Below are 16531 nucleotides of genomic sequence, written 5' to 3'. Positions count from 1 at the left end.
CAATTTGGACCATGAGATACAAAATCATTTTCGACCCATCTACAACCTTCCATTTGTGTCGAAGGCAATGGAAAAAGTTGTTGCCATTAGACTAAACCAACATCTTGATTGCGGTGGCTTGCATGAGATCTATCAGTCGGCCTACAAAAAAGGGCACAGTACTGAGACAGCCCTTACGCGCATACAAAATGACATTCTGAGAGCCATTGATGATGGGCAAAGTGTCATTCTTGTATTGCTGGACTTATCAGCGGCATTCAGTGGATCATGATTTGCTGCTTGGAAGACTTAAACATCGCTTTTAAATCAAAGGTTTGGCGCTCTCCTGGTTGAGGTCATATCTGTCTGACAGATCTCAGTTTGTAAAAATCGGAAATGAAAGATCAGAAAGCAAGAAGCTTGTCTGTGGTGTACCTCAGGGGTCAGTTTTAGGTCCATTGCTATATTCGATGTACACTGCACCTTTTGCAGACATAATCAGGAAACATGGACTAAACTTCCATTTTTATGCTGACGACACGCAAATCTACATGTCGTTCAATCCTCTATCTGATAAAGAACCTGCTCTGTCGCGACACTTAGTTGAATCATGTATCGATGACATTAATAGATGGATGACAGCCAATAAGCTTCTTCTTAATGGTGATAAGACGGAACTTCTCGTACTTCATGCTCGTCATCGCCCTAAACCTAATCTGAGTTTCATCAATGTTGGGTCTGATGTTGTTGAGATATCTGATTCCGCAAAAAACATTGGAACATGGTTCGACAGTGAAATGTCAATGGACAAACAAGTAAAGAACATATGCAAATCAGCTTTTTTCATCTAAGCAATATTGCAAAAATAAGAAAATACATCTCATTTAAACACTGCGAGATACTTCTCCATGCATTTGTCACGTCTAGGCTGGACTATTGTAACTCGCTTCTTTCAGGCCTGAAACAAAAATATGTCCGTAAATTCCAATCTGTCCAAAACTCTGCAGCACGCATTCTCACTGGTGTACGTAAATTTGACCACATAACCCCTATCTTTCAGGAGCTCCATTGGCTGCCTATTCCCTAAAGAATAAATTTCAAAATACTACTTTTGACTTTCAAATCTTTAAATGGCCTTCCTATTTAAATGAATTGCTTACACCTTATGTTCCACGAAGAAGTCTGCGCTCTGAAAAGAAAGCCTTACTGGTAGAGCCTAGGTGCAATCTTAAAACTTATGGCTATAAATCATTTTCACACACTGCGCCTAGGCTCTGGAATTCCTTACCTCTGAACATAAGAAATTGCGACAGTTTGAATGAATTCAAGACAATGGTTAAAACCCATCTTTTCAGAAGTGCTTTTTAACATGTTTAAAAGAACCTATCATTTTTAGCATTATAAATTAATATATATATATTTTTCCCATATACTAAGTTTTCTTTCTATTGAATTGTTTGCTGTTTTTACTATGTTTCTTATATCAAGTCTGAGTCTGCCCTGAAGAAGTCTTATTAAAGACGAAAATTTGGCAGAGTCGATTTCCAGTTTTTGGTGTATTGTATTCATTGTTCTGGTACGAGATCGCGACAGTTTGGGCTTTTTGATTCTATTCTTATATCAAGTGTATTTTGAGATGCTATGAGTTACTTAGTCTAGGCTAGCTAGCTAGTTTAAATACTTTATATAAAATATTTTTACCTTAACTTTTATATTGTAAAGCGCCACTGGATTCATAGTAGAAGTGGCGCTATAAAAATCGATTATTATTATTAGTAGTAGTAGTAGTAGTAGTAGTAGTAGTAGTAGTAGTAGTGAGAGTAGTAGTAGTAGTAGTAGTACGTTAACGACACTACCATCGCCGAAACAGTTCCCCGCAATCAACAAGGAGACGCCCAACACTGCAAAGATACTAGGAATAAACGTAGCCAGTGAAGTGGAATTGTCACATAGTTGGGGCCATAATGAAAACTAATAAACGGCTCTACTTTTTGGTCATGTTGAAGAGGGCTGGTTAAGTTATTTACCAGTATTTCTTTTTAACAGTATTTCTATGACCACCAATTATCTGGTTTATTGCCCAAAAGTAAAGGTTCTCAATACAAGAAAGCACAGGCACTATAACCTACCGAGCTTTCACACCGACATGTTCCGCTGCTTTTTCATACCGGCCATGTGTGGCGCAACGTTTAAGAGCTCTTAGGTTTTCTATCGTGTTTAAAATTTGTATACCTACACATATACAACATTTAACAATATATTAATACATATCTTTGTCAATCTATTGAACTGTAGTTCATCAAGCTGTAAAATATTGGCGTCCATATTTATCCAAAACTATTTATATTTAAAAATATTCGATGATCACAAAAATTGTTAAGGTAAAAATATGGAAATATGTAAGGTGACAAGCATCAATTGAGTAATTGAAAGAAAACGCATCTTTGCACTGTACCAAAGACGAGACATCGCAATTCAATCGCTAACTAACGAAACAGCCGCTGTACTGTATATCGCCTTTAAGAACACTTTGCAGTCATGTCGTCACCATTTTGTTTGTAGTGTTGCACGTTATGTCACTATCCATTTTCTTATGTTTGTTTGTACTGTTATGTGTTATGTCACTATCCATTTTCTTATGTTTTTTTTGTACTGTTATGTGTTATGTCACTATCCATTTTCTTATGTTTTTTTGTACTGTTATGTGTTATGTCACTATCCATTTTCTTATGTTTTTTTGTACTGTTATGTGTTATGTCACTATCCATTTTCTTATGTTTTTTTTTGTACTGTCATGTGTTATGTCACTATCCATTTTCTTATGTTTTTTTGTACTGGTATGTGTTATGTCACTATCCATTTTCTTATGTTTTTTTTGTACTGTCATGTGTTATGTCACTATCCATTTTCTTATGTTTGTTTGTACTGTTATGTGTTATGTCACTATCCATTTTCTTATGTTTTTTTTTGTACTGTTATGTGTTATGTCACTATTCATTTTCTTATGTTTTTTTGTACTGTTATGTGTTATGTGTTATGTCACTATCCATTTTCTTATGTTTGTTTGTAGTGTAGTTCGTAACCTTGTGGCAAAGCTGATAAAATAGAATAAGTATATTTTGAATAATCTATACATATGACTGATGTACTTCTTAATGCCAATTGTATGTAAATAGGTGCCAGACCAGGCCCGTAACAGCCAAGATTTTGAGACTTGGGGAGGGGTTCTTTTACCCATTTAGCGGACCATTTCCTCAGGTATAGCTCATCCTTTTGCTCGTAGTGGTACTTAATTTTCCATCAATAGAGGACTTTCCAGTCGAGTGGGGAGTTCTTCTTCCGAACCTCCGTACCCCCCTGGCTAAGCCCTCAGCGGATAGGAACACATGTATAAGTGTTTTTGCTTTATTTTTTTTTATTTTTTCAATCTAACTGTTTTTTTTTTTTTTAGATTTTATACTAACACGCCGTTATAGTTACTTTTTAAGTATTGGAGCGGTCGAGGAATATCTTTTTAGGCAACTTTCTTAACATAAGGTAATTGCAATGTAAAACAGAATATTCTTTGACGGAAAAAATCCAGTTCACGTGAGCAAGAAAAAGTTCAAAACATTAATAATTATTTAGAAATCTTCAACCTCGTTTTCCTGAAATTCTGCCGCCCCTTCACCCTAAAGGCCATATTAAACGAGCCTATTTTCCTGCAACTAGCAATGAGCTCGCATATAAATTCTAATTTAAAGTGGTCGCCTCCTCCTCCCCGGAGAAATTAAGCGCGTTTTTAGCTAATTTCCTGTTTTTTTTTTTTTTCGCAATTTTTTTTTGCAACCGACAACTTAACAAAAGATTGCTTTGCAAGTTTCAGGGGACACAAATGACTCGTGTAACATACCCTTAAAGCCGCATTGTCACCAGTTTACCTCCGGAGGTCCGACGGAAACCTCAACCGTTAAAAGACAAAAGAATCTATTAGAATCCGAAATATTTAACAGGCCATCCGCTCTTAATTATCAACACATCCTCAAAGAAACTTCCAATAGACACACTGCTTTCAATATTTTGTAATATTTTTCGCATTTTCCGTTAAAAATCATCGGATATTGTTAGGTAATCGACCGGAAGTAAACTGGTGACAATGCGGCTTTAAGGAACACCACAAACATACTTATCATATCAGGCCCGTAGCCAGGATTTTGAGCGGGGGGGTTCGTTTACCCATTAAGCGGACCATTTTCTCTTAGGTAGCTCGCACTAGCTTGCAGTGGTACCCAATTTTTCCATAATTAGAGCGGACCTTCCAGTCCAGTGGGGGGGGGGGGGGGTTCTTCCGAACTCCCCCCTGGCTACGGGCCTGTTATCACTTCGAGTCGATGAGAGATTGTAAAAGGCCAAGTATCTTTTTAAAACCACACTTGCGAATAGAGGCTGAATAAAGGTCCAACCATTTTGATGGCGGGTCGGCAGGGCCGTAGCAGGGGGTGGGGCGCTAGGGAAACGTGCCCCCCTCCCAATATTTTCAAAAATTATAAGGAAATGACCAGTAGGGGCGTGGCTGTGTCCCCAATATTTTCTTAATGTTTCTTTACTGTGGCCACCCCCCCCACCCCCCCCCCCCTTCTCAATATTTCGAGGTCTGCTACGGCCCTGGTCGGTAACGAAACTTTGACGAAAATCAAAAAAAGCAAAAATCTTTAAAAGAATAAAACAACAAGCCTTGGCTTAAGGCACAGCGGCATCATCGAGCATGCGAGCATGCAAACTAACCATAAAATAGAGAAGGAAATAAATCCGTTCCTCCCTTCAGACATCAAATGGTCAGGTAACTAATATATTCAAAGGATTTCAATCCTTTAATTTTCTAAGAAATAATTCTTTCAAATTTTCGGCAAATATCTTTTTTCTCTGATCTGTTGCGCCAGCTACGAGATAATACTTGATAAAATTTGAGACCAGTACCGGAGTGGGAAGGCAGAACAAAATAAGGCCACTCATTGCACATAGGCTTCCCACTAGCTTGCCCGCAATTGTTGACGGTACTACGTCACCATATCCGACCGACGTCATCGTGATGACACTCCACCAGAAAGCGTGAGGAATGCTGGGAATATTATCTTTATCGTCAACGTAGTAAATAATGCTTGAAAATAGGATAATAGCGACAAGAAAACAGAAAAGCAAACTTCTAAGTTGTTCGCTGCTAGAGTATAAGGTTTTCACCAGGAGCTTTAGCGCGTCACTGTAACGCGACAATTTGAATATCCTAATGACGCGGAATAACCGCAGGGCGCGGATGACCGCAAATGACCGCACATCGTAAGTGCTTTCCTTTAGCGCAAGGGTAATGTAGAAAGGGACTATCGCGACTACGTCTAGAACACCAAACCAAGACTTGACGAATAACCACGTGCAAGGACTCGCCCACATTCGCACCACGAACTCAACCGTGAACCACGCTACGCAATAAGCCTCAATAACAAACCAGTAATCCGTAAAGTAGTGATCCACTATTTCTGTAGACCAGGTGGTACTTTCTCCTCGTATGGTCTTATTCACAAGTACCTCGACAGTGGTGTTGCCCTTTGTTACATTGACGCGTTGCAATAGGGTCTTGTTGTGCGCATGAGAAGTTGCATGTCGGATCTTCTCGATTTTGTCATGTTGAAATTGCGGGAGTGTTTCCACACAAAATGAGACAGTTGACAACGTGATAATGAAGACTGACCACAGTGCAAGCCCCTTAGCTATGCGTGATGACCTTGGATACTCGAACCATAGCCAAAATCTCCGTTTAAAAGGACACTCTGGTAGCACAACCTCATTTCCTTCCTTTGCTTCTTCCGGCTTCTCCTGAAGCCCCCAGAATTGCACCTCTCGCATGAACACCTCCTCCTCCACCCCCTCGGGTTTAGCAAGTATCCCCCTTGACTGGTAGTAAAACAGAATTGCGTCAAACAGCTGCTTGTCGCGTTCGAAATAGTACTCGTCCGTGGTTTCGTCGTAGTGTGTTCGGCGACGCTCGGGTGACCCGAGTAAAGTTTCGGGATAGTTAGACAGTGTCTCTTCGTGTGTCTCATAGCGCATACCGCTGACGTTGATTGTGACTCGCGGTCTTCGGTAAGCAGCGATCTCCCTCGTGTATGGGAGATCATTTTTGGAATAGAACTGCGGCTTGCGGAAACGGGCAGAAGGGGCTAGACCGATACTTTTTAACATCGGTACACACTTAAGATGCAATCCCAGTAAATTTTTACCGAATGGCCGCTAATGGAAGCAAACGTGGCTTAGATATTGATCATTCTCTCAACGATAGCTTGTAGTCTAATGCGTGACTTGGTTATCATGTAGCGGCCCAATCGCAGGCGCATCGTGATATACGCCTACCCGCTCTAGCGTTTTTATTGACGTCATTCAGTTAACGCTATGGCGTTTCGCTTGCAGGAATAAACATCTCGTGTTCCACACTTTTGTATCTGATCATCGTTTCCTGTGAAATCAAGCGAAAAAAAAGCCGTTATATTGACAATATAACGTCACTGAGAATGTATAATATTTGATCACGATTGATAGCACGATGCCCGAGGGGCGTAACCTAAAAGAAACACGCATCACCCACAAACACCGTTAAATATAAACTAATAAATAAATAACGAGAATAATAGCACCGATCTAGAATGATTATGTAATTTTACCGTAAAGAGAAAACGAATGAAAATTAATAATAGCGACTATTTCAACTTACAATCAATAAATTCAAGTGATATATTTGAGAATCTTGTATTGAACATTGCTATTGACGATGTGTATTTATAATTTATTGCACGCTAGGCCTATAATTAAGGATCAAGGTTTATACTTATTATTTATTCATGAATGATTTCAATAAACGGTTAGTGATATATCAACAAAGTTTTCGCCAAACGTCTGATAATCTTAACAGGCCCGTAGCCAGGATTTTGAGTGGGAGACTCGTTTAACCATTTAACGGACCGTTTTCGCTTACTTCCGAACCACCGTACCCCCCCCCCCCCCCTTTCTAAGGGCCTGCTTGAAAATGTAGTTGTTCAGATCTAATAATGTTTTTTTTGTAGACTTTGTACCTGTAAAGTCTGTCGCTTCCTTTAAACTTTCCTCCCGTTGCTATGTCTATATTTAAAAGAAAAAAATGCTAATAAGGACACTTTATGATTTTAAAGGATGCTTCAGATGAGGCATGAGCTACATTCAAGGGGTTGACGTCTCTTTTTAAATTTTGAATAGTGTAACTAATAATTTCACCTTGTCTATTGAATAATATCATAATCAAACTGACTGATAAGTTTCGACAGAACAAACAATTTTGTCTAGGACTTTTTAAATCTTCAGTAAAATAGTAAAAATGTCAGGTAACCACTGAAATTTCAAGTAGTATTTTATATGCAAAGGTTTCATGATAATTTCGTCATTGAATGAAGTCACACCCCTCTATTTGACAATGGTATGTTTTAAACAGCATTTATAGCATAGTGTATTCGTATCTAAAATCAGCTCACAAAAATGTATCAATCAAAAAAGAATGCTTTATTTTACCCTTTGGTTTAATCAATAAACCCTCAAGATCAACAAGTCTGAGCTCAATCAAATTTGACTTGTTTAAGGCTATTGATGTAGAATTATATAAATAAACATGTACAAACCTCTTCTTATACAACAATCTCTCAAACCGTGTAATAGTATTTTAATAGCGCTTTGCGCACCTTATTTTAATGTGTGTTTTTAGTTGGCGTGGGAACCGTAAGGTACTTGCTACAGTTACAGTTAGTTTATATATATATTGGTGTTAGACCACTATGTGTCCAAGAATATAGCATGAGGCAGGATAATAGTCCTTTTAACTAGTATGTATGAGGTGAACCGGAGGTGAGGTGGACAATAAATCACACATTTTAATATCCCGATAACGATTAAGTATTTCCCCTTTACTAATCAACGTGATATACCATCTAAAGATTACCTTAAAGGATTTAGTTGAATCAGACGAAGCCTCTAAAGGTGAAGGCAATTCAGTATAATCAAAACAAGTCCAACAAATTAAGCAGAAGCTGTAGTCCTTGAGATCATCGACAAGAGCTTTGTTTTTTAAGAAGTTTCACTTCAAGCTAAATACAAGCCCAATGTATGAATTTTTGGGTTTTGTTGTGCAGGTGAGTTTTTCTAAAGCTATGTGCGCGCAAGATATGCGCAGTTTGCAAATTGTTGCATGTGGCACATCCATTCTAAACAAGGTGTGTGTGTAGAATTGTGCGGTTGACCTAAACCTCACACAAAAGTAATAATGTTTAATGGTTTCTTCTCAAAGTATTTAGTAGTTGTTAATTGATACTTAAGAAGCTTCTAAAGTTCACGTTAATTGATACTTACTGGTCCATATCAAGAAAATTGAGCCCCAAATTGTCGTTTTTGCCAAACGTGGTCACTTACATATAAGAAAACTAATATATTCCTTATTTGGAAAATCTGCATGATTCTTGTAAATTTTGAGGTGGGCGTACCCCAGGGGCTTCGTAAATTTTATGACTTGTAACTAGAAGAGAAAAACAGTTACTGTGACCATCTTTAATTAGTTGAGAAGGTCCCTGAAAAGAAACTAAATTTCCTCGGTACCAGACCCCCACAACGACAACGTTTTCTTCATATGTATCTGCGGATGGCGGGGTTGGGGTACATCAGTGCTATAAGAGGCGGATCCAGGGGAGTGTGTGTGTATTTTAGGGGGGAAGGGGTGTGGGGGAATTGTGTGTCTATCAACCCCTCTATTTTGAGGAATTTCTGGGCATAGCTGGTTTGCCTCAGTTAAACTTCATCGGCAATAAACTGAAGGGCGACTTTGTCTCGAACGAAGTGCCTTAAACCACCGCTTAGATCCATGTGGGATCTAGAGCTGCGACCGGGCTAGCGTGATGCCAATTGTGCGGATCACGCATGCGACCTTTGTAGTTTAATACTCCGTCGGATAGCCAAACTATCTTTGCCAGTATGCATACATAAATGTGGACTTTAAAAGCACACTAGCATACACACATTGGCACCAGTAGGGTCAAGACGGGACGCTAGCACAGTCTATTACCCGTGCAGTTAAAGTCCACATAATTATATCACTGTCCTAACTAAACCATCACTCCAGTCTCAACATTATACGGTTTTTGCCCGGCTATTTGGCTATTTTGAAAAATAGTCTGCTGGTGTCGGGTCTTTCGAATTACCTTGACCTCCATATAGCGAACAACCTCTATCAAAAACGGATAGTTCAGGGCTTCGTACCCAGTCGTTATTTGCTGTTGCGCGGACATCCACAGGAATCCTGAAGCGAAGACGGAAAAAAAATAACGACTGGCAGATTACAGATCCAAGATGGCGGACGAAATCGGCGAGCAAAAATGTTACGGATTTTCACAGACGAAGAAGGACCTATCCATACTGCATTTCTTGCCTGTAAAATTCCATGTGCACATGACAACCGCAGAAATAGCCTAAATACTTTCCTGGAGTTTGGAATTCGGCGTAAGATCATGTGCGAATAGTGACTTCCTCGCTCTAGAGCTTCTTCTAGGGAACATAAAGACAGTATGTGCTCGAACTGTATCTCTGAAAGTGTATATTTTTGATAAATACAATCCAACCAGAGCAGTATGAGTTCAAATAAGTGCCAGAACATTCAGACCATCCAAATTCATTTCATGAAATGATGCATCGAGCTCACCAGTGTCGTCCGCCGTCTTGGGTTTTACGAAACGAAAATATCATCTAATTGAACAGGGAACCACCGAAAATAAAACTAAATGGTTTACAACGAGTGTGTGTAGGTAGGCCCTTGGACTTGTGCACAAAAAAGTGAAAAAACGGTCATAAAAACGCTGCTTGCAAGATATTTCCTGAGTTCTGTACAGGACCCGAAATGATCCCAGGACCCGAAACGATCCCAGGACCCGAAATGATCCCCAAAAGTTCCCCAACTGATCCCGGGACCCGAAACGATGTGGAAGGATTGGCTTTCAGTTTTAAAAACATATGAAACATTTTAGCGTCATTCTTGTTACTATGCAGAAATTTGAATTAACTAAAACCATAGTATTAAGATTTTTATATACGACTGCGCTGGAAATACAGCTTTCGACAGCTTGGTTGAGTCAGCAATTGGGGTCAAATAACAATTCCCGTGATGGTAATTTGAAGAACCAGGCGTGAATAAATCATTTATACATAACAAGCCATAAAAGAAAGTCTCCACAGATAATACATGCCTCTGCTTCCCTGTAGGGAAATGTTTGTTTGTGTTCGGTGAATGAAAGACCTATCATAAAGAGAGATAGAGAGAGATCATGCAGGGGTGTACGCACGACTACATGAGGAAATTCTAAACTCACATTTTGCTTTCAACAAAAGCAACATCTCTTAATATTTTGCAACGGTAGTAAAAGGGTTGTTCGAGTGCATTACTCAGTGTGCTTTTGTCATTCCATCTTCTCGACCAAACCGGCTGTCAGTAAATATTCGCTCGTGTGAACATGGATTTCGTGGTGAAATACACGTTTGGTTGTCACATGAATGTAGACATTTTTAGGGGTGATGTTTACCGGAAACGAGACTAGTGTCAGAGTCATGTGTTGGAACTGCAAATGTTTCGAAGGTCAAAAGTTTGGTTGTTCTGAGCAAGGCTGTGCTTGGCTGTGCTATGTTTATGCTGTACCTTTCAGTAGCAATTAAAAGTTGTGTATTTGTTTTGGATTCTGTTTATGGCTTTACCGCCGGGGCAATGTAATAAATAGAAGTATTGTATTGGAATTTAAGTTTTTTAAGTCATGTTATTTAGAAATAGATTCGCTGTCAACCCTTAATTATGCTTTAAGAGTTGGAAGTGCTTTCTTCTGCTTTCCCTATGTCCATTACCGCAATTCCGTGGGGTTGATTTCGGGGACTCCTCGGTATCGTTTCGGGTCCCGGGATCAGTTGGGGCACTTTTGGGGATCATTACGGGTCCTGGGATCGTTTCGGGTCCTGGGATCATTTCGGTTCCTGTACAGTTCTGCCAGACATCAAGCGAATTCCGACCCAAACCGCATCCTGACCGTCATGCATCGCGCGGCGTCTGGGTACGAGACTGTATCAAAAGCGGATAGTTCAGGGTTTCGTTACTTGATCTTGACTTCTATATAGCAACCAACCTCTATCAAAAGCGCTTAGTTCAGGGCTTCGTTACTTGATTACTTGTTCTTTACCTCCATATAGCGACCAAACCTCTTTCAAAAGCGGCTATTTCATGGTTTTGTTACTTGTTCTTGACCTCTACATAGCGGCCAATCTCTATTAACTTTTCAATAATAAGAGAATTTCAATAATCAAAACACGCAGGAAGTCGTGGTATTCAAACAAAATATTCCATTTCGATATCACCTCACGTATCCTCTTCGCGCTCAGTTGCGCAAAGGCCTTCATACTTCTCCTCCATTTTGGCCTATCACGAGCTACCACCCTTGTCATCTCCCAAGATTTCCATCCTGCCTCTATTTTCTCCTTTTCCACCGACCAAGTTGTCTTGGTCTTCCTATTGTTCTTTTTCCGTCGGGCTGCCATGTAAGAGCAGTTGCGCAATGGTGTTGTCGCGGCATCCTGAGTACATGCAAGAGATACTTCCAGCTCCTTCTTCTCACCAAGCTCATAAGCTCATCCGTGCAAATCCTGTTTTTTTTGCTCAGCTCCTCTATTGATGTTATGTACGGCCAGAAGATGCCCCAAATTCTCTTTAGACACTGGTACTGGAGTGAGTCAAGCTTTTCGCAGTCCTTAACATTGGTCTTCCATGTTTCACTCCCATGTAAAAGGACATGTTTCACGAGGGTGTTAAATAGCTTGATCTTTGTGGTCTTGCTGTATTGTTTGGAGCCCCATACCTTTTTCAGTTTCCTGAAAGCTGCTTTGGCCTTGCTAATTCTGGTATCGATGTCTTTATCATCACCTCCGTCAGTGCTTATGCAGGCTCCAAGATAGGTGAGTCATTGGTTTCTTTGATGTCTTGGCCATTCTGGAGCTTGATTGGCTCTGGGTTCTTACAGTTTACTTTCAGTACTCGGGTTTTTGATTGGCTGATGTTAAGTCCTACTTTTTGGGCTGTCTAAGATAGTTATTGTCCGTCTTCTTTTGCATTTGGCTGTGGTTAGTCGAAATGAGCACAATGTCATCCGCACAGTCTAGGTCTTCTAGTTGGGTAGTTGTTTCACGCATTATTCAATCGATGACAAGAAGAAAGCCTGACATTACGCAGCCTTGTTTGACTCCAGTTTTTACTTGGAACCACTCAGATGCTTGGCCTCCAGAGGCTGCTCCTATGCAGCGAGTCGAATGCTTTTTCAAAATCAATAAGGTTCAAAATCAGTGAAGCTTGTCATTTGTGTGTCTGTTCGATAATTGAGTAGCACGGATATCTGTTCGGTTGTACTTCGTCCTTGACGGAAACCCGCTTGTTCTCGTCGTAGTTTTGCATCTGCTCCCTTTTTCATCCGTTCCATGAGAATCTTATACCTATGACTTTACTTGAGATGATTATAGGAGTGTTATGCCTCGCCAATTCGTGCAATCTCTTAAGTTTCCTTCCTTTGGTAGCTTGACAATTAATCCTTTAAACCATTCCAAAAGGACTTGTTCTTCCTCCCAGATCATTTGAATTATTTAATGTAGTTTTCGGGTGGATGTTTCAAGGTCTGCTTAAATTAAGGATCTCCTCGAAGTGCTCTTTCCATCGAGCTAACCAGCGGCGTAGCCAGGATTTTTAACAGGAGGGGGCCCAAAAGGCCCGGTAAAGGCATTTTGTTCTGTATTTCAAATAATGACTCATACATTTACTGTATTTTTGGCTGCTAGAAGGGGGGCGGCCCCCTGGGCCACCCCCCTGGCTACGCCCCTGCTAACCTAGATAAATCCTCAGTAATGTGGTCCCCTCTTTGCTGTTGATAGCGGTGGAATTGCGGGGCCTATCGTTACAGATAATCTTCGTTATCTCGTAAAGGGTGTTCATATTTCCCATATCCGCCGCTTTCTGTGCGCAATTCATCTAAGCCATTTCCTTTTATCAGCTCTAAGATTCTTCTTGACGTCTTTATCTTTCTCCTTATATCTCATCCTTAGTTGGTTTTGGATCCTTTCCGACTTCGCGTTTATATTTTGAACCTTTAGGTGCTTTCTCTCCTCGATCATGGACCAAGAACCTTGACTGATCCAGGGTTTGCTGTTTCTCTTTTTCTTACCTAGTCTTTTCTCTGCCGTGTTGTTATCCCGTTGAATCAACCTCAGTGTGCAAACACCCAAAAGCACAGCATTTATAATGCCCAAATAGACTTTATGATGTCCTACGGCTCTCTCCAGATATTAAAAAGCTGTATTTTTTTAAAGCAAATTACAAGCAAAGCTGTTGTAAGCAACAGGCTATAGCAGTGTCGTCGCTAGACAGAAAAGACACCGCAGTGCATTGTTGGAAACTTCAAGGCATACCGTCTTGGGTCAGCGGTAGCTTTGCTTAACTGGTAGTTTTGGACTTGAAATAGTGGGTGGAGGTTTCTGTTTTCAGTCTGTTTTTCTTACAATTTTGCTCAAAAGTACCCTGTAGTGGAAGGTTAATAGGAAGTCTGATGCAAAACGCAAGGTTAGGCAGAGTCAACACCAGTGTTTGATAAATCAATTAGAAGCAGTGTTTCATTTAACATTTAAAGGCTGGTTCTCACGAGTGACGTAAGCGTAAGCAGAGACGGAAGCGTTAGAGTTTATGTCCCGTGAGAACCGGCTCGACATAAGCGAAAGGTAACGCATGCTCTGTTCGTAGTCTAGTGCCCATACCTTCTCGACGAGCCAAAGTCAATTTATGCTTATGTTTCGCTTTTGCTTACATATCCGGTTTTTACGCGACGTAAGCGTAGCATAGACGTAAGATTATCAAAACTTTCAGTTCTTCTTGCGCTTATGCTGGCTGGTTCTCACGAGTGACGTAAGCGTAAGCGGAGACGGAAGCGTAAGAGTCTTATGTCGCGTGAGAACCGGCTCGACGTAAGAGCAAGGTTTTACGCATGCTCAGTTCGTAGTCTAGTGCCCATACCTTCTCGACAAACCAAAGCGTGAAAACCGGATCGACGTGACAGTGCTGAAAAACGCAAGACTAGTTCCAGTACCGCGCGGTTAAACCAGCCTTTTTGTTTTGAAATGGCGGCTTTTTACCGGCGAACTGTCACATTTTGGCGAATGCTAAGAAAACTAGACCAAACCTAAGGCTATTATTTTCTTTATGACTCCCTCATTATCACACAAATCTGTCATCTTTTGTACAGTATGGTTTTAATGCTGTACAATTAGTCAAATCACCGACAGAAGTCAGCCTTTCGTACCTTTTCTTGAATGTTTTAACACTACGATTGTGCTTGTTTTTGCGAGAGCACGCGCATGCGCATACGTTATTCAGCACTGTCGATCGACGCAAGCATAAGCGGAACATAAGCATAAGATCGACTGTTCGTAATCCACGTAAAAACAAACGTTCCGCCTTTCACCGCATCAAACCTGTATTGGGGGACGTAGAAGAGCCGCGTGGGTACGCTTCTAATCTTTTTTCCCATTTTTCACGTTTTTGTTTGAGTTCTAAACCAACAAGTCCTAGTTTTTGCCGCTCTCTTTGAAAATTTAACCGCAAACTCGTAACAACGCTCTTTATTATTTAAGGAGCGAAGCATTGACGATAGAAAAGTAAATATGTCTACAAGCAATTATCCAGATGAACTACTACTTAAAATAAAGAGTGTACACATTTGTGTTTTCTAAGAGATTTTATATTTTACTTTAAAAGACCGGAGATGTTTAGGGGCATTCAAACAAAGAATTGCAGCAATAACGTAAACAAAGTAGTAAATACACTACTAAAATAATATTTTTGGTTTGGTTGGTTTAGAAATTTTTTAGGAGAAAAAAAAAGCGCCCAGTATTTCTTATAAACCTCTATTTATAAGGTGTTATTTCTACATATGCTTCGATAAAAAAAATGTAGTAAATTCATCCGAGCGATATACGTTTCTAGTTTGTGGGACGTGAAATACTTGTCAAAACTTAACTTAAAAAACGTTTTTCCTTTCGGTAAAAGAATGCAGCCGTTTGTTTGCTAGCGGCCTTTCCCAAAGGTCCAAATATATACGGTACAATTTTAGTAAAGTTTATAAAATGACTTGAAAGAGTCTATTCATTATGTTCTAAATCTAATGAGTGATTTATTTATCTGAACGGGCAAAAATTAACTATATTCCATCAAACGGAATAAAACTATTCAATTCTGAACCGGAAAAGCGTTTGTCTGCAATTGATAACGGGTTAAAGTGGGACACTTTAAAGGAATGATATCATTTTAACTTTTGACAATACAGACGAAGTCTTATGGCTCACCTTATAAAGTATTTGTTTTTATCCCGTTAGTCAGAGCACTTGTGCCTAAGTACAGAAGAAAATAAACGATAATCGTTTACATATTCCAGTGGATGTTTTGAGTAGAATACAAAGTTTACTAATCCCTCAAACATACCGCCAAAACACCAGTAACAAGCCTTATATCGTGCCCTGTAAACCGCCTAAACGCGTATTACAATCCCTCGGTCAAACAGGTGTTACGAAGCTATTCCACTCACAATCAGACAGCCACGAACTTGGTAAAAACAAACCCAGTGGGACATCGTATTGATTGGTTTGTTGTGGTGGGGGATAGCGTAGAGGTGGCGTTAGTTTTAAAAAAAAAGAGAGCTAGACTTGTGTTTGTAACTCTACACCTGAAATACAATGTCAAGTTTATCAATGGTTTATTCGATAGTCTTGCTTGCTACCTGTTCCCACGAATGTGAATAAATGAATTTATTCGATATTAGGCGTTCTGTCAGATGATTTATAGGATCTTTTAAATTTCACTCAGTTAAAAGATTTTGACTCATTCCCTTTTTCATTTTCATCCAAATGTGGTTTTATGGTCTCTTTAGTTGTATTTCGTGTTGTATTTAGTGTTGATCAAGCAGGAATTAGCTGCAATTCGATTGGTTCGACCTGCCTTTTGATATAAAGAACATTTTGGAAAATGTTTTTTAGTTGTTTTTGTCTTTATAAAGACCTTTTTTTTTTTTTTTTTTTTTTTTGGAGTAGTGGAACTTCGACATATATCGATATGTCAAGGGAGATCGAAATACACGTCTAATTTGGCGAAATCTCAGGCTGGACCTTATTATAAAAAAGATTCTAAACAAACAAAAGGAGTGTATCGAGAATAAAGTCAAATTGAGATTATTAATTTTTTCATATTTTATTGTTGACAGCAACTGGAATCAATATCGTTATCCTCTTTTTTTTTCAGGAAAGGGTCATTATTTCACGGGGGGAGGGGTTGCTATGTTTAGGTTAAGTATTGCGATTTTTTTTGTAAAATTAATTTGGGGGAGGGCCTCAAATTTTGATACAGGGTTTAGAGGAGGGCCTTATATTTAGGCCCTCCCCTGGTATTCTGATCAATTTC

The 16531-nt window shown here is 39.7% G+C and overlaps 1 protein-coding gene across 2 annotated transcripts; it reads right to left on the bottom strand.

Moving 5' to 3' along the window:
• Window positions 1–4803: 4803 nt before the first annotated feature.
• Window positions 4804–15827, bottom strand: LOC5508112 (potassium voltage-gated channel subfamily A member 2). 2 transcript variants are annotated; one of them, XM_032376889.2, is made up of 4 exons: window positions 15560–15827; window positions 15424–15468; window positions 7077–7122; window positions 4804–6463 (listed from the first exon to the last, which is right to left on the bottom strand). In XM_032376889.2, the coding sequence occupies exon 4, from the start codon at window positions 6190–6192 to the stop codon at window positions 4822–4824; it is 1371 nt and encodes a 456-aa protein (XP_032232780.2). In that variant the 5' UTR covers window positions 6193–6463; window positions 7077–7122; window positions 15424–15468; window positions 15560–15827; the 3' UTR covers window positions 4804–4821. The 2 variants fall into 2 exon arrangements, with proteins under 2 accessions (XP_032232780.2, XP_032232781.2); XM_032376890.2 differs by lacking the exon at window positions 7077–7122.
• Window positions 15828–16531: the final 704 nt, after the last annotated feature.

This window comes from Nematostella vectensis, chromosome 11 (genome assembly GCF_932526225.1).
Source record: "Nematostella vectensis chromosome 11, jaNemVect1.1, whole genome shotgun sequence".
NCBI lineage: Eukaryota > Metazoa > Cnidaria > Anthozoa > Actiniaria > Edwardsiidae > Nematostella > Nematostella vectensis.
This window is presented reverse-complemented; position numbering and strand designations above follow the sequence as displayed.

Excerpts from the sequence above, each read along its gene's own strand:
- LOC5508112 (XM_032376889.2), bottom strand. The coding sequence starts at position 6,192 with ATGTTAAAAAGTATCGGTCTAGCCCCTTCTGCCCGTTTCCGCAAGCCG.